The 21,765-nt window shown below is 36.8% G+C and overlaps 2 protein-coding genes and 1 long non-coding RNA gene across 13 annotated transcripts in view; 1 reads left to right on the top strand and 2 right to left on the bottom strand.

Moving 5' to 3' along the window:
• Positions 1 to 379: 379 nt before the first annotated feature.
• Positions 380 to 18,328, bottom strand: TESMIN (testis expressed metallothionein like protein). 2 transcript variants are annotated; one of them, XM_065683128.1, is made up of 13 exons: positions 17,578 to 18,328; positions 14,627 to 15,179; positions 12,673 to 12,703; positions 11,803 to 11,861; positions 10,144 to 10,302; positions 9,407 to 9,527; positions 7,638 to 7,714; positions 6,167 to 6,258; positions 5,561 to 5,632; positions 4,872 to 4,974; positions 3,278 to 3,424; positions 2,566 to 2,741; positions 380 to 1,517 (listed from the first exon to the last, which is right to left on the bottom strand). In XM_065683128.1, exons 2-13 carry the CDS (start codon positions 15,089 to 15,091, stop codon positions 1,355 to 1,357), a joined length of 1,665 nt encoding a protein of 554 aa, XP_065539200.1. In that variant the 5' UTR covers positions 15,092 to 15,179; positions 17,578 to 18,328; the 3' UTR covers positions 380 to 1,354. The 2 variants fall into 2 exon arrangements, with proteins under 2 accessions (XP_065539200.1, XP_065539201.1); XM_065683129.1 differs by lacking the exons at positions 4,872 to 4,974; positions 5,561 to 5,632; positions 6,167 to 6,258.
• LOC136016242 (uncharacterized) lies at positions 14,272 to 18,947 on the top strand. 2 transcript variants are annotated; one of them, XR_010613544.1, is made up of 3 exons: positions 14,272 to 14,339; positions 14,665 to 14,749; positions 16,364 to 18,947. It is a non-coding gene; the product is annotated as an uncharacterized LOC136016242 (long non-coding RNA). The 2 variants fall into 2 exon arrangements; XR_010613545.1 differs by lacking the exon at positions 14,272 to 14,339 and adding an exon at positions 14,358 to 14,587.
• Positions 18,408 to 21,765, bottom strand: part of CPT1A (carnitine palmitoyltransferase 1A) — a 44,384-nt gene continuing 41,026 nt past the window's right edge. For all 9 annotated transcript variants that reach the window (XM_065683124.1, XM_065683119.1, XM_065683118.1 and 6 more), the window contains one exon: positions 18,408 to 21,617. In XM_065683124.1, coding sequence (XP_065539196.1) covers positions 21,531 to 21,617 — 87 coding nt within the window. In that variant the 3' untranslated portion in view covers positions 18,408 to 21,530. The remainder of the gene's footprint in view (positions 21,618 to 21,765) is intronic.

Below are 21,765 nucleotides of genomic sequence, written 5' to 3'. Positions count from 1 at the left end.
TCTCACGCAATGTTATGTATATATGAGAAATTCAGTTCCCTGCATAATTTTTATTCTGTACCAATCCATACCTTTAATTAAGATTTCACATAACACATTGCAACACCCTTCAGTGGAAATGCATGATTATGAGTCTAGAGATACCTCTTAGCAGCATCTGAATTCCCGAATTTCAGAGACCTCTCCGAAATAATTTTAATGTGCTAAGCCCTAATCTCTGCACTGAAGATCTTGACAACAGTTTACCAAGCCTTTAGAATAAAATGTGTCCTGTCAATTTTTCATGAATCAACATAACATGGAGAATATCTTTATTTATTTAAGCATAAATGCCAAAAATATCCAAGCATACATTACCAACTTAACATAAAATGTCTAACAACAAAGGGCATTCATTTTTATATAATCTGCCAATTCATTTAGATTACTTTTTTTTCTTTTTTCCAGAAACATGTCAGCAAACAGCTTACTCCTGCTAAAGAAAATAAAATCTAGTCTTATCTCAACAATGTAATGAGAAGAGGAAGAAATGTCACAAAGAAAATGTCCACACAAGAAAAATGAATAATTAAACAAAGGTATTCCAAGCTTTAAGGGAAACCGGATTGCAAATGTAGGATTCAGCATATTTCAATGCTAAATAGTATGTACATGAAAGATTTTCCCATCACAAACTCTTGTACTTTACAGTAGTAGTAAAAAGGAGGTAATTTACCTCCTATTCTTTATGAGGCTCATCTGTCTTACATATTTAATGTTGAACAAAATCTGGTGTGGGTTTTTTTCCTACAATATATATTAAATCTACTGACAGCATTGCTCTGTTTTCAAAAAATAATACATTTTCAGGCAGCAAAAATAAGTTGCCAAACCAAAGAAGACCCAAAGCTAAACTTAGTGGATTTGCCTACTACCACCAGAAATAAAATTGCTTCACATGTCATAAAATAACCCACCTAAGATAGCAACTTCATACTTAAATTTCTGCCTTATCTACTTGCATAAACATCAAATAAAATAATTTAAAGTTAATTTAAGTAAGAGTCTGGGTAAAGACTGAAGAATTAGCTCAGAAGGTCCTAACTACAGAGAAAATCTGTTTTAGTAAAAAAAATAATAAACTTTCAACAGCATAAAGTTATTCAGAATAATGCTGGAGGTGATGCTGATTGCACTTACACCAGCATAATTCAAAAAGAATTCAGCTGAAGTCAATGAAATTATTCCCACAAAAGATCAAAGTAAGATCAGTAAGTAGCAAAATTGTGGAGACTGTGGCAACATAGCAATATTATTACATCTTGGCTTTATAATACACTGAAAATTATTCAGCTTTCACTCCTTTAAGTTTTAATCATGCATGCAGGATCTGGGATAAACATCTCCCAAATTCCTCCATGATCATCTGCTCAGCTAGACGAACAGAATAACCTCGTTCTTCTGCTTCTTGAGCTTGCACCAGGAGACAAGCACACACTGCTTTCACTTCTTCCCAAGATATATATACAGCTGGTTGCCTGACAGGGAAAAAGAAACTGTACAAAATATGAAATATCTCTATTTAAAATACACAAAATAATTCAAAGGGCACACTACAAAACTCAGTTAAACGTTGGAATGCACAGAGCTGAATACGAGTAGCTGCAGTAGTTGATGTAAGATATATCTTTGTAGGAATTCACTGTGTGATTCAAGCAAAGGCATAACTTGGCACCATCTACTCCATCAATACACTACCAAAACCAGAAATTATTAAAGTATTTTAAAACTAGAGCATCAGAAAGTATTTTTTAAAATGGAATTAAGGTAAGAATTTCAAGGTGATGTTTAATACAAAGATGCAAAGAAAATTATGTATGCAAATTGAGAATTTTAGAGACTGGAGTAAAGCTCCCTAAAATCAATTACGAGTTGGTTTAATTAATTTTGTCATCAACAGGTGCTTCTATTTATTAAGCAAATTACTATAAACCAACCAAAAATAGAAATTAGGCAACAGCTATGTTAGAAAGCATTAACAACATCAGGCTTTCTTAGAATATTTTACTAATCTAATTGCCAACACATAAAATTGACAGGAGGTGGATGAAAAGAAGAAGAGATGGGAGAGAAGCAGTGATATAACCATGCTTATTAATTGAACATCAGAGAAATATTAACAATTTTCTTAGTACTTCTTTGGTCAAGGTTTTGTTAGAAATGAATGCTTGAACACAGAAAAAATTAACAACAGAGAAACTGAAGGAAAACTAAAGTAGCTAAGGAGGAAAAAAGTTCAGAAAATTAAATGTGTGATAAATACATAAATAACCGCTGTTTCGTAAGCAGAACTAACACATATATCCCCAAACTCTGAATACTATCTACTTAAAGTTACTATCTACTTAAAACCTCTCCTTTAGATAATGTTTTTATTTATAGAAACAAGACGGTAGATGTTATGTGAAGTGATTTTTTGTATATAGGCCATCTGTCACTATTTCTTATATAATAATAAAAATGGATACACAAAAAATTAATGAAGTCAGACCAATGAATTATGTAGAGCTATTTCCAAATTATCACCTGTCTTTCTTCGATCTGGGTAACATTTCGAATGTTGATGTTAAAACTGGGCTATTTTCTTCATTATTTCTGAAGTCCATGTAGTTTAGCACATTTGACTGGGTTCTTTCATCCAAAGTTTCTTCATAATTTTTGCAACCAATACATTTGCAAATAGAGGAACACATAATTTTAGCCTGGCAAATAAAGAGCACTTAGAATAAAAATTTCATAAATCTTAAACTAAACATAGATTCAAGCAACCATTGCAGCTAAACTGCCAGGGACTTATTCTAGACGCTCTGGTCTCGGATACACCCAGAGCAAGACCATCAGTATCAATACAGTAAGAAAGCAAGACAGGTTTTCTTCCATGGATTCTCTGCTGAGATTGATGTTATGTACATGGACATATCAGTCATCCAATCGATTTGTGCATAATTCTGCAAGATAACAAAATATAATGGATGCAAAGAAAATACCGGGATTAGCAGAAAACCATTATTCATTTCTTTTGGAGCACGGCATTGATTGAGAGCTCCCAATACGGAAAATTTTAGCTGATCAACTTCAGCTAGATACACTTCTTTAAAGACATGACAAGAAAAAGATGGTGCCGCTTATATTCAAAACGTACTGTGATGAAAAATGCAAAGAAAGAAATAATTCATTTTAGCAACTGCTAGTTACAGAATACAAAGTTAAGGAAGTAATTGATGAGAGGGAAATTCACCTGACGCACCTCGAAGCACTCACAGTAATTCTTGAGGCATTCTGAGCGCTTGCAATTGCATCCTTTGTTATGGTAAGGTTTAATTTCTTTTAGTTCCCTTTTCTCAATCTTTGGCAAGAAAGCTGCTGGATTTCTATCAAGACATGCCTGAAACAAAAATTGCTAGATTATAAGAAATTCAAAGAAATGTTTTCAGACACCTGAATGTCTGTGACACAGTGTTTCTCACAAATATTTCTCACTTTCCACTCTCATTATTGGTGGTATAAAGCCCTTGGATAAAGGAGCCTTCCATGGCATGTGAGAGCAGGAACCAAAGATTCCAGAACACTAAGCCAGCCTGCTTCTACCACAGGAAGAAACTTACATTGTTTTTATGGAATAGCCTAAATCTACTAGACCAATCTAACCTTTCTCTTGGGACTGGTTTTCTTTCACTACTGATGACACTTTCCCCAGAAATAAGAAGTTCTCAGCGAAGAAAGAACCCTTGCATACATAGTTACATACATCTCAGAAGTTTAAAATATATCTCCTTTTATCAATGACCCAATACAAAGACCGTTCACACACATCAGCATTGGATTGGAGCAGCAGGTCATGTACCAAGACCTCTCAATGCCATGGACTACTAAAGGACAGGTAAAGAGGTTATATACCCTTTATGTGCAATATTAATAGATGGTACAGATATGCTTTCATTAGTGACACAGAAGATCTATCACGCTTTACAAGATGACACCTACAGCAGTGAAAGGAGTGCTTAGACACCAACAACCCCATCAGCTTAACTACAGACAAGCATCTGATTGCAAAACTAGTTGTTGCATATTGACAGCAAAAACTGCTGTGGCTTTGACTGGCTGGATGTGGCAAAGTCTAATTAGATCAATGTCCTCTACTATCCTGAAATTATGTGAATGATACAAAAACCGTTCTGGAGAGTTGTGTACAAGAAGCACAAAGCTGTTCATATATTCTTCGAGCATCAGCAGTAAAAGAATACTTCTCATTATCACTTTAACATGTACAAAACATTAGATTAAGTAATTGCCCAGATTGTGCTGTTTGATATACACACAAAAATTAGCCCACATATTATTCTTTGTTCCACTCCATCAGTCTCCAAATGTAGAACCAATCTGCTTCTCACTAGTGCAGGGTTCAGTGTTGCTACCAGCAGAGCCAACTTAACATAGGTCAACCAGAAAGATGAACACGGACAGCTATAGAAGATCTACCAATGAGAATAATAATTTGGATAGTAATAATTTGTTTCCTTACTGTGTGATTTTGGGATACAATAAATTTTTCTTCAAATGACAAAAAAAATTCTGAAATTAAATTTGCACTTGAATAAAAAATATTACTCATCTAACACATCATTAGGTTTAACCCAAAGTATCATAAGTTCTATAAAAAAATGGAAAGAAATCCCTAAATTTCTTTATGTAAGAATAATAAAGACAAAACTTAGCTTTATTTAGAGTAAAATTAACATATTTCAAATACTGTAACTACTGGAAAAACAATACCGCAGTATTTTTTTATACATGAAGCTGACACCAATGTGTACTGTACTCTTTTTTTTCACCTTAATGGCTTTAAATCTCTCAGTTTCATGAAGTTGATTGTTGTAACAGTTCTTGCAGTTGCAGTTGTTGCAAAAATCACCATTGGCAAAGCAATCACAGTATCTATGATTAATATGTAAAATAACATAAGAAATTAAAATCTTAACTGGTTTAAGTGTAAATATTTAAATTCTGCTTCTAGGCAAAATGTTCAGTTTCTACTAAGGAAAAATGTTCCTTCCTCTGAACTTTAATCACATCCAAACCTAGACAAAGACCTGCTCTCTGTCTCTTAATTTTACATTTTGTAAAATACACCTAGTTCATAAATGGATCAACCTTTAACTATCATGTGTACATGTCTGTGCACATTATTTATGTACAAAAGCAGCAGCAAGAAAGAGAAAACCCATATATATATATATAGCATTTGCAGCCTACCTATGATTTTTTAGATATGCTCTGAACAATTCTAGCTTCTCTTTTAATTTTCGTAATTTGGATTATCAGCAGTCATCTACACCTGTGCACCAAATTCTGAGCTTGTGTGACACTAGTTTACATCAAATGGGGATCTTTCTAACTCAGTTTCAAATGACTAATTTTTGACATGACATTACTGTTCATTTTAAAGCACACATTTCTACGTTTGTCCTTTCATCATGCACTGTTATAAGCATTTATTAAATGCTGATAAATTATTACTTACAATTTAAGACACTGAGATCTTATGCAGTTACATGGTTTCTTAGACTTTGTAATCCCTGAACCAAAAGGTAAGCTAAAGAGGTTGGAAAAGGAAAAAAATTAGAAAAAAACCCTAAATACAACTATAATGAAAACTAGTTATTCTATAGTTTTGAAACAATAAATACTGATTTTTTTATACCAATATTGGTGATACCTAACAAGTGTGGCCTCAGAGAGTACATGAGAAAAAGAGAATAAGCAACCCATAATTTCCTGCTATCCACCACAGCTGCCTGTTGTGCAGCTGCAAAGCTCCCTCACCTTTCACACTGGACTTGCGTCTTATTTAAAAATGATCTACAATTGAATATTATTAAAAGAATTCCATTAGTGTTAGAAATACATGTTAAACATGTACTGATTAGATTTGGAAACATAGCCTGAAACCCTCTTACATAGTCTGGACCACCAGCATCTGGCATCACGACTAACAAGATACATACAGATAGCACTCTTACAGAACTGCATTTTTGTTACAAGAGGGAAGCAGCTATGCAACATGAAAATGTTATTGCCAGCTTAAAATACAGGTCATTATGGATGTAACATGTTTCATTAGCCTTACCCCTCTGAAGTCATTTTCACTAGCCCATGCAGATCTGATTCTAGATCGAATGTGGCAGTGCTAGCTACTGGTTGCAAAGGTACATTTTCAAACTGTTCAAGATAAAATGCATGTATCCTGTTTTTATTATGTAAAAAAAATCACCACTTTTGAATGTTAACAGAAGAAGTAACACAAAGAAAATGCTGCAGGGATAATGTGAATGCCAAGGCTCCTAATAAAAACAAGCAGATATAAAAAGCCATGAAAACAGCATGCATCTCTTCCTGGAAACCATTCTGTATGTCAGGAATCCCAATTCTCCCAGTGCAAAGAACCAAGAACAGTTTTCAGTGCTGCAGTATTGGCATACTAGTTTCAATTTATTGATAAGTCTAGGTTTAGTTGCTTTAATTCCAGTAGTCAATTGAAACTGGCTAGTGACCTGATTTACATTAGGTTAATCTGCAATATGACATCTAATTGGAAGGAGACTAAGCAAAATTAAAAAAAATAATCAGCTCACAGACCAAGCAAACACACTACAGATCTGTTGTCTCTTCAGACATATGATTAATAAGGGCCTGGTTAGGTAGAAAGACAAGGGAAGAACAATTAGGACTATGCTGGTACTAACAGTAATAGAGGAACAGTGAATAACTGTAAATAGGTGACTAATCTAGCTTCCCATAAAAAAGAGGAAAATTAATGTATCTAAAGCAAAAGAAGATATCTAGGAAACAACTAATTTGGGATAAAGCTAGAGAATTACAAGCTTGACTACATCACTGCTCCAGAATGTTCAGGCATCTATTTGCAGACATACCACCTCTAGGGATTAAAGGCTCCCTAGATCATTATTCAGCCTGCCCTTGAGCTTTTTCTTCCTTTTTTTATAATAGTGGCTGCTATCCACAAACCATTTGCTGTGTTTGTACCAATATCACATCTCCACTTCACACAAATAAAAAGTTAACAAAAAATTGCAGTGATTCTTGCTACCAGATCTGTTGAGAAGCCAAACACTTGCAAAGACTTTTAGTCTTTTGTTCAATTTACATCAACAAAAATTATAAAGACTTAATAACTGTTAAATCCTAATCAGGAGAAAAGAGTGTGACAAAAAACTACTGGAAGGAAATAGTCCCCTTCTTCTGGTAAAAGTCAATGTGCTTTCCTTCACCCCCAAAGAATCTTAAAAAGTTTATTAGAAATAATATATTCTGTACCATACCAAAATCAAGGTTTCAAAACTGAAATAAATTTCTTTTTCTTATGGAAAACTATATTTTTGATTCTGATATTCTAGAAAATGTTGAAATCAGAAAACTTTATATGCAGAAAGCGTACTGAGTACAGAACCAAACTACCTAAACTGCCTAGGAGATGCATACAGTTATTACTTCCCAACATAGACTTAACAACCCATTTTAAGAAAAGGAAGAAGAGTGTATAGTGAAATTGACAAGTTTAAAGGACAGAGCTTCCTTACCTTTTGCTCATTTAGAACCAGTTCACTCGGAAGAGGAGAAATCTGCCCCAGTACAGCTGTTACAGGATAGTCCACATCTGAAAAGAAGACCCTTACCTGAAGAACTACCCATGGTGTATATGATTTCATTTATGCATACAAAATTTTTTAATTAAGCATGCATGTAAATTGGTATCTTCAACTTAATTTTGTTGATTAAAAAAATCACCTGACACTCTCTGCCTTTTGTTAGCATAGTTCTGAATCCAAACTTACTCTACAATAAACAGTGTCAATGAAGGACCTAGACGTTTTCTCTCCAGAAATGTTTTTTTTTATCACAAAAAAACCCAACCCAAGAATAAAAACCCAACCACGTAAAAACACCCCTTATAAACCAACCACCAACAATTTTTTGGCTAGGAATTTGACCATAGGCTGTTTATACTCTATGACATCAAGTAAATTTAAATTCAAATGCCATAGACTTAAAATATTTTTATAAGAAGAACATCAGAAACAATTAAATATATTTATCCTCAGTTCTTATTTTACAAATTTCCAGGGTTCTGAGAGAGCACCTGGAACAGAGTTCTTTCTCTTACGGAAAAAGAAATTACTAAAAACCTATGGAGAAACTATTGCTGTAAGAGTAAGCCTTTGTCCTAGAGTAAGTCCTAGTGAAGACCTGCATGTAAGTATATGAACATCCTAGCTTTTGCAGAAAAAAAAGCCAGTAATAGTAAGATTACAAGACGAATCTTATACCTGTACTTACTTCCTTCGCAACTAAAGAAAGAAAATGCAAAAGCTTTATTTCTGGACCAAATTCTTTTACTTTACATGAAGATGAGTAAAACAGAAGGAAGCTCAAGCAAATAAAAACTAAAAAAAAGCATATGCCACTGCATTCCTCCACAGCTTTTTCTTCCCTACCATTAGAGCAAATGAATGAGAGTTTGGATTTTATAAAGGAACATGAGCTTTAACTTGCATGTGCCTGGTTTGCTCTCTTGATGGCTTCTGGCAAACATAAGTAAATAGGCTCCATACCTAGAACATCTGCTGAGAAACGCTCACACTCAGCACCTATTGATATTGAGAGAAGCAATATGTGTGCTTGTATGGTGCTATTAAAAACCTTTGTTTTCTCATTGCCATCAAAGTGCACCACTGTAATAAAGTTATAATAATACATAATGAAATAAACAATGTTATTAATGTGTTTGAGAAAGCTGTGCTTGAGTAAAAAAGTAATCATTTAAATTAAAACTAAACTACACTCAAATACTTTGTTGCTGCTAAGATTAAAATGTCCAACTACATTTAAATATCTTTAAGTATTTTTCATTAAACTACTTTCTTTAAAAATTGATGGTATTTCAAGTTTACATAATTATGTAAATATTAGTGAGACATTCTGAATCCCAAGACTAAAATAGACCCACAGCACTCAATGCTGCCCCCCTTTTATAAAGAAACAGTGACACACGGTGGCAAACTAGGGTAAAGGCAAATGTATGCCCGTATTTATGCTAAATGCGCTGTATATGGGAAGTAATTTGTATATTAATAACTTTCCATAAATTCAGCATATCCTTTACATCATTTTTATTACACTTAAGTGCTTAGCAATTTTTCAGTTGCAAAGTAAAGTAAAATAACAACTGGTGATAGCTACATTATCTTTGACTCACGTCCTGCTGTTGCTGCTTTAGAGTATAAACAAATTCAGTTGCACATTAACATACTATCTGACAGGCTAGAGATAATTTTAACTTTTATTATACCTGATTGAAGATAATTATGTTGGTTGTGATACTCCAAAATTAGATGGCCTGGTTTTAGTTCTTGTGTGCCACAACTGTTTATACAGAGTGTTTGAGTACCTGCTTCCAGCTGGCAGATAACCTGGAACGAATAAGTAATGATTAGCTTTCATCTAAAAACTGTAATTCTAAGCTAAAAAGGTTTTCACAAGAGCACCAGCTGTCTTACAAAGCTGCATAATCACAGACTGGAATCTCTCAAACAAATAGATCATTATGATATTAGATGTTTGCTTTTTGCCCCTTAATTTCAATTTATTTTTTGAAGCAGCTACTGAGATCTAACACTGCAGCTAGCTCCTCAGCCTAGGTGATACAGATTCCTGATTCTCTAAATTGCTCCATGGGGCTTTATAGAGCTGATTCTAGCTATTTACTAGAGCTGGCTGCGAATTCAGTTCTGTAACCAGAACATGCCATCAAAATTGTTCATGTTTCGTTTAATTTATTTAGCTGTAATTTTAAATAAAAACTTTTCCTTTGGATGAAGTAAACTTCACATTGGGGTTCTTTGTTTCCAGCTGTCAAATAGAAAATAGTATCTATATAAAGTAGCACTATAACGAGACAAAGTATAAACTCTGAATCCAAGAAAGGGACTGCCTTATTATTTTTGATACCACATTTACTAAGTGTGACTTCCTGAAGTTAATTTTCTCTGGCATACAGTTTTGCTATCAATTATAGGATATAATTACCAGAGGGCTGCAATCATTTCTGTGTGAACATCGGGATTCCTCCATTACACTATGCAATCCTAATAACTTGCAGCCAGAGTCGTCAACATTTGAACGCTGAAAAATTGCTCTATCTTGTTGATTCTCAGTAACATTACTAAATGCATCTCTTATCTCATGCTGAAATATAAAGTTTTAACACTTAACAGGCATACTTTAAAATCTACTTTAAATTCCAAGCAAATACAATAAGTTTTTAAATTTATCTGCAGAAATAATAAGTTTCAAAGTGAGGATTGTATTCAAATATAATACTAAGAATAGCTAATTTACATGTCAATAGCAGAATGACTTTTGGCTATATTTCAAGTAAAGATATTCCTGAAGAATAACAATGAACAGTAGCATACTTCACAGTAGCAATGGCATTCAGTTTCTCCAGCACCATGAAGCATCAATCGATATCTAAACTGCCTTGGAGAAGTTAGGCAATAGTCACAGCAAATTATGCAAAAAAAAAAATTAATCTTTAATTATATAACTTGACTGGGGATCATTGGGTATTAGTCTAAGAAGTAGTCATCTGAGACCAGAGTGCAAATTCAGTTATACCTATATTCTAAAATTAACTTCTGTTGCGGGGATCAACTACTGTATGTCATGGCATTTCAGAAAACTCCCTTTCATGAAATACCCGAATTTCTCAAGTTTGTCTTGCATATATCTATGAAATTACATTTCAAAAATTCAAGCATTTTAAGAGACTAAGTTGCAAAGAACATTCTGCCCCTCTACTCTGCTCTGGTGAGACCCCACCTGGAGTACTGTGTCCAACTCTAGAGTCCTGAGTACAAGAAAGATGTGGAGCCTCTAAGTACTTAAAAGGGGCCTGTAGGAAAAATGGCGAGAGACTTTTTAGCAGGGCCTGTTGCGACAGGACAAGGGGTGATGGTTTTAAACTAAAAGAGAGAAGTTTCAGGCTGGACATGAGGAAGAATTTTTTTATAATGAGGATGGTAAAATAGTGGCACAGATTGCTCAGAGAGGTGGTAGATGCGCCATCCCTGGAGACATTTAAGGCCAGGCTGGATGCGATTCTGGGCAACCTGATCTAGCTGAAAATGTCCCTGCTTGTTGCAGGGGGTTGGACTAGATGACCTTTGAAGGTTCCTTCCAATCTAAACTGATCCAACCCATTCTCTGATTCTACCTCTCCATAGGCCAGGAATGTTAATGTAAAAGCCAGATTTTCACCCTTAGCTCTGTTCCTTCATATGCACTGCACATGGGATAAAGGCTCAAATACCAATCAACTGTCCAGTGGTATTTGGCAGAGTCCCACTGTGTTTAGGTGGCCTTAGGAGAAGTCCCATACACACAGACACACACACACACACACAGAGCAACTGTCCTGAACTGGAATGAGAATATGCTGATGGATAACAGGAGGAGCCAGCAGGAATAGAAAAAGAAGAAAATTCCAGGTGCTATTCTTCCTTCCTCCACAATGTAGCACTGTAAGAAATCTACAGAGCAACATTTCTCTTTTCTGAACAGATCAGGTAAGACAGTGTTTGAAAGAACCTTTTACCCTCTGACACATAGAATAAATCACTTTTTAGATATTCAACACTTTGACAGATCCTTCCAATAATGATAAAATCTTGCATGCATACTTACTATTTCGTCATAGACAGAAGCACTAGTCTGAGGTAAGCCACAGATATCTCTCGCAGATTCTAGTACATAAAATAAAGCATGTTTTATTTATAAAAATATCAGTGTTTTATACCAAGAGCTCCTTTACAGGATGAATGAAAGAGATTCTGGTGTCACTATATTACATTCTTGTAAAAGAAGTATTTAATATTCTTTTGTAACAGGCTTGCTGGGAAAAAAACAGACTTCATTTTGGGTCTTTTTAATGTCTTTAAAAGATTTATTGTGACCATTCTTTTAAATTTATTTAGCTTCAAGATAAACTACCTTGTAAGAGCAAGCCTAGCAGTCAGTTTAACCCTGAGCAGGGCAGTGAACAGGTTAAGGGCAGAATATATCAAACACCTGCTCACAAGCTTAATGTCATCAGCAGCATCAGTACAAACCACCCAACTTTCATAACTGCTGGTCAAACTTCAAAGTGAAATAAAAACATTGTTCAACTTAATAAAAAATAAAAAATGTCCTGCAAGAAGGAATATATTCTTCACAGTCGCCTGAAGGAATTGGGGAGAAAGAGAAAATTAAAAGGAAGACTGAACTGAGTGGTTGAAGCAACATTAACACACATGATCAGCGGTCCATTCTCCTTTCAAAAATATTAGTTACAGCTACATTATCAGAAAGGCTCATACTACGATTTGCCAAATCCCACAATTAATATATTTAGCTGTTTACATCCTTCCCTAAGCTTATAAGAGCAGAAAAAAAAAGAAGTCCTTCCCAGTCACATTGGAAACTTACCATTTAAGCAATTTGTCAAGTTTTGCAACTGCATAGTACTGTTTTGGATTCCTTTAAACTGGTCAGAACAAATAACTTTATTCTCACCTGCAACTGGAGGTATGAATGATCTGAACACCTGAAGAAAAGAATGTTATATTTCTAACTATTTTATGTATTAAATTATTTATTTTTTAAAAGCAAAATGAATAAAAAATGAAAAAATGAAAAACAAAAATCTGTCTTAAAGTTACCTTGCAAATTGGGAGTTATTTAGATTTTCATTACATAATTAAGCACATAAATACTGCAGCCCACTGAGCATTACCAGATACCATTTTATATTCAGAATATTATTTCTGCTTTTTCTGTTCAAAATACAGTTACGGTTTAGATCTAATGCATTTATAACTATAATAGCACTTAATACCTACAGGCATATTTTCAAAATCAAACCAAATGAACAGAAAATGGAACAAAACCAGAAACCAACAATTTTCTAGTTTCAAATTAGAATTGAGATTGTTCATTCTAGAGAATCTGTTCTCTTATCTGTGTGTGCTGTGCTTCCTCTTCATATTGACAGCAGTTTAGGAGGGCAAACAAGCAGCATTGAAACAACTGATCAGCTTGCTTTCTTTCAATAAAATTATTTATAATCTCATAGAATTTTGTCCTAATCCTTCAAGAAACAGGGCAGATAAGGAAACCTGCAGATTTAGTATGATGAACTGTAAGGATACTAGAAAGAGAGCTGGTCAGAAAGATTCTTTTTCTAAATTTCATTTTCAGCTCCTTGTACAGAGACTAAAAAATTTTCCCTATCTTCAACTTAACTTTGAAGAAAGCAACTGTTATTTCTTAATCACATCTTTATTTTCTAGAGGATTCCACCAGTCTTTTGTATCTTAATAACATTTCAAAAGATTGAAGGTCTCGATTATTAAACAACTACTAAGAATACTGAGTGCTGTGTGTGTCCTGAGCATTATTGTGTGTAAGAAAACTTCCAAGCCAGAGATACTTCCAAACTATATCGTAACCTGAAATCAAAAAGAAAACCAGAACACATAAGGTAACTATCACAGCAAACCTCAAACACCTCAGGATAAAACACCACTAGGAAACACACTGGGATGGGTAGCAATGATTTCTGTGATAGAACTTTTCCTGCACAGGCAGCCCCACTGTGTGTAGTAGGATACTGCAAGGGAAAATCAGACCTAATTTTCAATAAAGTGATTTTTGTGAGGTTTTTAGTGTTTTTCATTTTGGAATCTGAGAACAACACTGTTTGTCAAAATATTTATGTGGAAAAAAAGTCAATGGGTATGCTTAATTATTGCAAGATAGCTTCACAAAGGAAGTTATCTTGAGATCTCAGTGTCCCCTCAGAAGCAGCCTGCAATAAGCAGGTGGATGTGGTCCTGTGAGCACCACAAGAAGCTTTATGCTCCGTACCTTTCTAGATAGTAATTGATCAAACATAGAAAATATAACCTCAAACTATACAGAAAAACTACCAAACATTGAAAGCAATAGGAAACTCCTCTCCTACAAAACTACTTTCCCATAAAGACTTAACATTACCAGCTACAGTTCACTGCTGCAAGTAAGTTACTTTTTAACTCATTTGGACTATAAATTTTAAGATGACCTGTGGAACTAAAGAACAAAAGTTAATATTCTATTTGTACTTTGAACAACTGTCTAATAGTTGCTAATACAGACAGTAGTACACAAAACCAAAGTGGGCGTACGTGTGACATGATAAGGTTCTTTTAATGAGCAAACTACCTACTCAGCCACTTAAAAATATGGTTCATAATACTGACAAAAAAGAACTGCAGTCAGAACCATATGTTCAGCTGCATGCTACTTCTGGCAATATAAACTAGAAATTTATTTCTGTACTTACTACTACTAAGTTTGTTCTAGTAAAAAAATTTAACTTAACTTTAAACATTATTTGGTTCTCGCATAAGTTTTAATGTGGCAATTTCCCACATGTAATCACAAACAAGTACGAATGTATGAAAATTCCTATTTCACTTAATCTTACTGGTATCTCTCTGACATTCTGACTGGCTGTTCCTTCAGGAGAGAAAATGCTTGAAGATGGAACACTGGGATTTTTATTCTGCATCACTACAGAAGAAAGAAGGGGGACACCATTTGAAGGCAGGTAAGGTGAATGCGTATGTTCAGCTTCTTCTGGAGGATTTAAATCCCTGTATTTTTCAAGATCCTCATCACAGCGGCTGTTTCTGCGTGGCTGTTCTTCAACTTTTATTACTATATCTTGATTTTCACTGGCAAGTGGATACTTGAAGTGATCGAACAAAGTCTCTTCCACATTTACAGTGCATAAATTATTGTCTTGACTCGAGCACAATCCTTCTTCAATGGGATTATTAATTACTACAGTTTCCAGATTTAAGTTTTCAGAACTAACAGGACTATTTTGACTAAATATTACAGTCACAAGCCCACTGTCTATTATATCAAAGGATCTCTCCATACTCATGAACAGGCTGTCAATGGCTTCTTTTTTCTTTTTCCCATTGAAGATAATTAAATTTTATATTTTTATATTCTTCTGATAGTTTTTCTACCTAGAAGTGAACGAAATAGTCTTAATCAAACAACACGTACATATAATAATGAAGATTAACCCAATTAACACAAAACTGTGGAATTTATAATCTAGAAGAGATTGTTGGGGTTCTGAATCTGTCAGAAAATGCAGGCCACCATGCCAACACAAACAAACTGCTTTTACCAGAGCACATTCTTTCTGCATTTTGAACACGTTAACAGCATTCAGACTTTAATCAGAATTCTACTACTTGGCTTTAGTAGTCAAAAAAAAAAAAAAAAAAGAAAAAAGTAAAATTTGATGTAGCACATTTAGACAGCTTGGCTGGGAGAGCTGGGCTTGTTCAGCCTGAAGAAGAGAAGGCTCCAGGGATACTTCAGAGCAGCTCCCAGTGCCTAAAGGAGCCAACAAGAAATGTGGAGAGGGGCTTTTGACAGGGGCCTGTAGTGACAGGACAAGGGGGAATGGCTTTAACCTGACAGAGGGGAGATTGAGATTAGATACATGGAAGAAGTTCTTCCCTGTGAGGGTGGTGAGGCCCTGGCACAGGTTGCCCAGAGAAGCTGTGGCTGCCCCATCCCTGGCAGTGTTCAAGGCCAGGTTGGACACGGCTTGGAGCAACCTGGTCTGGTGGAAGGTGCCCCTTCCCGTGGCAGGCGGTTGGAACTAGATAAGCTTTAAGGACCCTTCCAACCAAAACCATTCTGTGAATTTATGATAATTACACAGTTTCAAGTTTGTGTCAGTAAGTAGCACATTAAGACCAAACCTTATGCGTCATGTCACCATTCCGATAAGCAACGTGCGCTGAAGCACCTCTCCCTCGCACACCACGAGGCCCCGTTATGAAAACACGGGCCAAGATACCCCTGCACTGCCACCACCACTGTTCCTAGGTTCAGACCTAGCCAACATGGGGAGGGCGAAGCCGCCCATGCCTCCGGCGCGGCCCAGGCTCTGTCAGCGCTGAGGGCTCTCTGACCCCCACGCACCGATCGCCACCACCCCCGGGGCCGGATGGGCAGACGAGCGCCTGCCGAAAGCTCCGGGTGCCCTGCCGCCTCCCCCCGCGGATCCTCCGGCGGCAGCGGAGGAGGCTCCGGCCGCTCCCCCGGCGCCACAGCAGCTCCTCCCGCCTGAGGCGCGGCAGCCGGGCGCCGCGCCGCTAACGGACGCCGTGCGCGGCGGTTTGCTCTTCAGGACGTAACGTACAGCTCGGCTGGGGAAGCACACCGCGGGACGGGGAGGCGGAGAGGAACCGGGACCCCGGCACCGAGTAAGGGGCCGTGTGGTGTCACCCATGTAGAAGAGCTCGTCAGGGAGAGTACACCCAAGTACTGTGTCCAGGGCTGGTGAGTGTCCAACAAAGGGCCATAATGATGACTAAGGGCATATGTATGAATATGAGCATCTGTATGAAGACAGGCTGAGAGGCAGGACTTTTGAGCCTGGAAATACAAAGTAGGAGGGACTGTACAAAGAGGGGGAGCCAGGCTCTTTGCCATGGTGCCCATTGACAAGACCAGAGGCAATGGACGCAAACTGAAACACTGGAGTTTCCTTCTGAACATAAGGAAACCGCTTTTTTACCATGTAGGGGACTGAAGCGCTGGCACAAGTAATCCAAGGAGGTTGTGCAGTCTCCATCCTTGGAGATACTCAAAACACCTTTTGGACGTGGTCCCGAGCAGCCAGGTGGTTGGACCAGATGACCTCTGGAAGCCTCTTCCAACCCCAGCCATTCCGGGATGCTGTGAAATAGCTGACTTCCAGCTTCGGTGCTTCGAGCCCTTCCTACAACTCACTCTGTAAATCTGGGAATTGTCACCCCAGTGCCACAATGATTTCTGAGCTGAGAAAACACTCCACTAACTGTGGCCATGTAAGAGAAAAAGTTTCCTTGAAAGCAGAAATTGAACCTCAACATTTCCTTTTCTCTATTAATGTCTTCAGGTTGGGCGTGGGGCAAGGCACAGTAAATCTTTATTTTCTGTACCTAGAAAGTTTCCATACAGTCTTTTTGTTCAGATTAAACACAACAGGGTTTACAACTTCAGTATCCAGCTTTGGTGGGGAATGTGTGAAATAGAAGCAGGAGCTAACAGTATCTAAGAGATGAAGCATGAAGTTGAAATCACTGTGTTCTTTCATGTAGCTAAGGCTGCAACATCCAGAAAAGCAGCAAGCTAAATGACTGTCGTGGTTTAAACCCAACCACAAACCTCATCCAGTCACTCCCCCCCCTTCTTGCCCTCCCCCTGCTCCTGGAGGGACGGAGAGGAGAATCGAAAAGAATACAGCTCCCACGGGTTGAGATAAGAACAGTTTAGTAACTAAGGTATAACACAAATCACCACTGCTACCATCAATAATAATAATGCTAAAGGAAATAACAAGAGGAAAGAATACAACACCTCAACACCAGCCGACCAATAACTCGCCCCACTCCCTCCAGCTGAGCACCGACCGATACCTCCTCCAACCCTGCCGTCCCCTAAGCCCTTCCGGGTAACTCCCCGTTACATCCTGGGCATGACGTGCTGTGGTATGGAATACCTCTTTGGCTAGTTTGGGTCAGGTGTCCTGCCTCTGCTTCCTCCCGGCCTCCCCTCCTCCCTGGCAGAGCATGAGGCTCAGAAAGTCCTTGGCCAGACCAAACATTCGAGCAGCAACTGAAAACATCGGCGTTATCAGCACTGTTCCTAGGCCAAAAGATCAAAACACAGCACTGTACTAGCTCCTAAGAAGGAGAAAAATGACTGCTGCTGCTCAACCCAGGACAATGACTGTGAAAATGATCTACCACATGACAGTGGCAGGTTGTGTAGAGGGCTTGGGGTGGTGTTTTATATAACGATGTCAACTTTCTGTGCCAGAACTAGTTCTCCACTGCTTTACCATTCATACTTTACAGGTTATTCACTGTAAAGATCAAACCAGTGCTATCCACTAGCTTCTAACCAGACTGTTTCACATCAATTCCATCAATTATTTGTGTTATACGAAAAAAGCTCATGTAAAGCAAGACCTGTGTTGTTTCTTCTTTCTACTGAACCTGAAAAAAAAGAGAAGTCCATTACCACACTCCCTAGTAATTATCAAGACATGTATAGGTTACTTCTAAAATGGACTGAATAGTCTGCTACTACCATTCCGAACCCGATTTAATAGCAGTGATTTCACAAGTCCAGAAACAGCAGCAAGGGAGCTGGGAAGAAGGTAGAAAAGAGATTAGACATTGTACTAGGTAGTGTAATTGTGAAATTTTATTTTACTTTTCGAAGTCACTGAAGAGCGTAGGAAAGAGCAAAGTATTGGATGTAAATAACCAACCATAGATGTAGAGTAATTGAACAAAATATAAAAGAAGAACACAAACCAGCTCAAATTAATATACTTTTATATGAGAAAACAGTTGGTACAAAGACTGAATTAGAAGCATGAATTTCAAGGTCAGTCACACACTTCCTTAGTCTCTCAAAAAACCCAACCCTTTAAAGAATATTTAGTTAGGCATGATGTTAGCCCTAAATAATGGTAGCCTCTAAAGGTACTTAATGCTTTCCTAATTTCTGGCATGAAACAGCGGCAGTAAGAAATTTGAAAAATGCACATTTGAGGTATTCCACCAATTCTACCCCGCTATTAAATGAACAGGTCAAGATATTATCATCCAACCTGACTTTTACCAACTACTCAACCCTAAGCTCTTATATCACTAATTGAGAATAAATGAATTAAGGTTTTAGTAACAAATTAGTAGTTTTTCTGAAAATGAATATGAACAAATACATGAATATTCCAGAAATATATGAATATTTCTGGAATATGAACTTTAAACTTTATTATAGAGTACATTGTACTACAAGGTTCATTTAAATCTAGGTAATTTCAGTCACATTCCTATGGCTTTTGAGCAAAAAAGCAAGCAGTTTTACTGTATGTACACAATATCAAACATCAAGATTTAAATTAATTATTAAGAACCTACATTCACTGTGGATTTCTAAGATTTACATCCAAAAAGCATAGTTTATTTACACGCTTTGATATTCTAAAGAAAATGAAATGAAATCTTATCTACCTAAGAATTATGATCTATCCCAAATTGGAAAGATACATTTAATCCCACAAAATGTTTAAAACGTTTATAATAAAAAAAGCGCTTTCTGTGCCAACTATTCTAACTCTCTAAGAATGTAAAATTGCATTGATAACTGCACTAACTACAATTAGACTTGAAACATTTAAAACCTGAGAGTCATATCTAAACTTTTTTGAAGAAAATCCTACAAGCCCTAATGTTAATTTAAGCACAGATTGGTCAGTGGTTGATAAAATAAAATAAAAATAAAACAAAAAAAAAAGGGGGGGCAAACCCCCCCAGTGCATTATTTCTGCAGCTCCCAAAGAATATACCGCTATAAAGTTGTTGCAGTAGTTTGACAAATACCAGGCCTCCCAGCCACAGTAAGGCTTATTTCAAAGTGTCCAAATGAGTGTCTTTGGCCAGTTCCTGTGAAGGTTCCTTTATAAGCATGCATCTGGGATCTTCGAAGTTTTCCACCTCCAACATACATGTACAGGTATTTTAATAGCTAGATCAGAGTAAAAATGTAAATAACAAGAACATGAAGAGGCATAGACAGTTAAGAAATACTGGCCAGAAAACATTCAAAATCTAATGAGAAGTTTTGCATCATCCCCAAAGGCCTTTTGAAATCAGCATAGCTGTAGAGCATCATTCACTGTATTTCCGAACAGCATGTACCTTACATTTGAAACAAAATAAAAGACTTGCTGTACTAACAGGTACACTTTACTGCACTGCAGGATGTAAAAAGAAACCACACCTAAAAGTCTAGGGAAGAGAAGCATTACATACAGAGTTACTCTATTTTGTAGTAGCCCCTTTATTTCTGTGCGTGGAAAGACTAGGCTCCTTTTTGAATGAAATAGCTTTCCCCTTCCTTCCTGTATCCTTCAGATACTGCTTGACCAAAACCATCCCCCAGGAGGAGTTTGAAGTGGCCAGAATTTTCCCATTCTGGAGCTATTTTCACTGCTTTAATAGCGTGTTCTTCTCATGCAGGTGGCTGGCAAAGTAGTAGTGGTCCTTCCAGGCTGAAAGCAGGCAACCTGCAATTGGTTAGCCTCCGCAGCAGCTTGCTTCATAGGCTATCAGACTGGTTGCTTTTAACTAAATTGGCATTCCCTTGGACCCAGAAGCTCTCACCTCAAATGACCAGTGATACAACTCACCAGCCTAAACACAGGTGTATCTGTAGATCTGAAACAAAATTATTCCTGCATTTCATTGGGACTCACGGGAGCATTTCATTAGAGCTGCAAACCTAACTGCACTCACCATATGGCAGCATATTCAATTCTACTCATGCCACATCAATGTAACTTACAATTTGAAAACTACATCTGAAATACTATTACTTCGCCTCCTTCACCACTAAGACAATGTAAAACCAGCTCCCCCAATCAGGTTTTCTCCTGGGCTTAGGATCTCTCACTTTCTTTTTTTTTAAGGCACTCAACTGAACAAGCACACAGGTCAATTTATTTATAGAGAAAGAAAATCAATGATGTGGCAAACACGCTTGTAAAGTAGTAAGAAAAATGTGGTACCTGCTACTTAGGTGACACAATTTACTACCTGATGTAGCACTACTACAACAATGTTGTGGGTTTTTTTTTTTCAAAACCCCCAAAGTTTTTACAACTTTTTGTGTTACGGTGGGTTGTATCAGGGGGGTTTTGTCTGCTTTACAGAAATTGCCTTTCAAAAACCTCAAAAAAAAAAAAAACCCAAAAAAACCCCAAAACAAAAAACCCAAATAAAACAAAACAAAAAAACAACCACCCAAACAACAGAAAACAAGGCACACAGCCACAAGTTTTGTCATTCTTTGACATAAAGCAGCAGATGCACTGAAGAATATTCTGCTATCAATACATAGCAAATCAACCTTTTTCTAATATTTGCATTTAAGATGGTGTGTTTTATCGTTCTGATTCTGGAACACAAGTAGACTAATTTAAAGTAAGAAAACAGCAAGTGTGTACAAATTAAGAGAAAACTGCAGGAGTTAGAATATACATGGCTTCATGCAATGATACTACATCACTAGAAACAGACAAGATTTCAAAAGCCATCCTTTGTGGAACAAACTCTTCCAAGCTACTGAAAAAAATTAATGAAACATTCGATACAGTGCTAAGGTTTCCACAGGTGATCAAGAAGATGCCGACTCAGTTTCTTCACCAGCTACTGTTTGACAAACCTTGCTTTCGTTCACTGTACAGAAGAGTTCACATCCCACAACAGGAGATTGCTTGGTACCAATAAGGCAAATCACTTGTTACAGTTTTTGCTAAGGTTAAATAAACGCATGATGTCAACCATTGATTTTGCGATGTTTTTCCCAAAACGATGAGAATCCTTTAAAAAGGAACAAACAAAAAAACAAAACTAAAGAGTTGTAGTGTCAATCAACAGTTATCTTTTAGGCAAAAGAAGGAACCTTTTAGCATTTTTTAATTTTGGAGCTTACAGAACTAGCGTATCTATTTTATGATAAAATGAGGAT

Source organism: Lathamus discolor, chromosome 6, assembly GCF_037157495.1.
Source record: "Lathamus discolor isolate bLatDis1 chromosome 6, bLatDis1.hap1, whole genome shotgun sequence".
NCBI lineage: Eukaryota > Metazoa > Chordata > Aves > Psittaciformes > Psittacidae > Lathamus > Lathamus discolor.
This window is presented reverse-complemented; position numbering and strand designations above follow the sequence as displayed.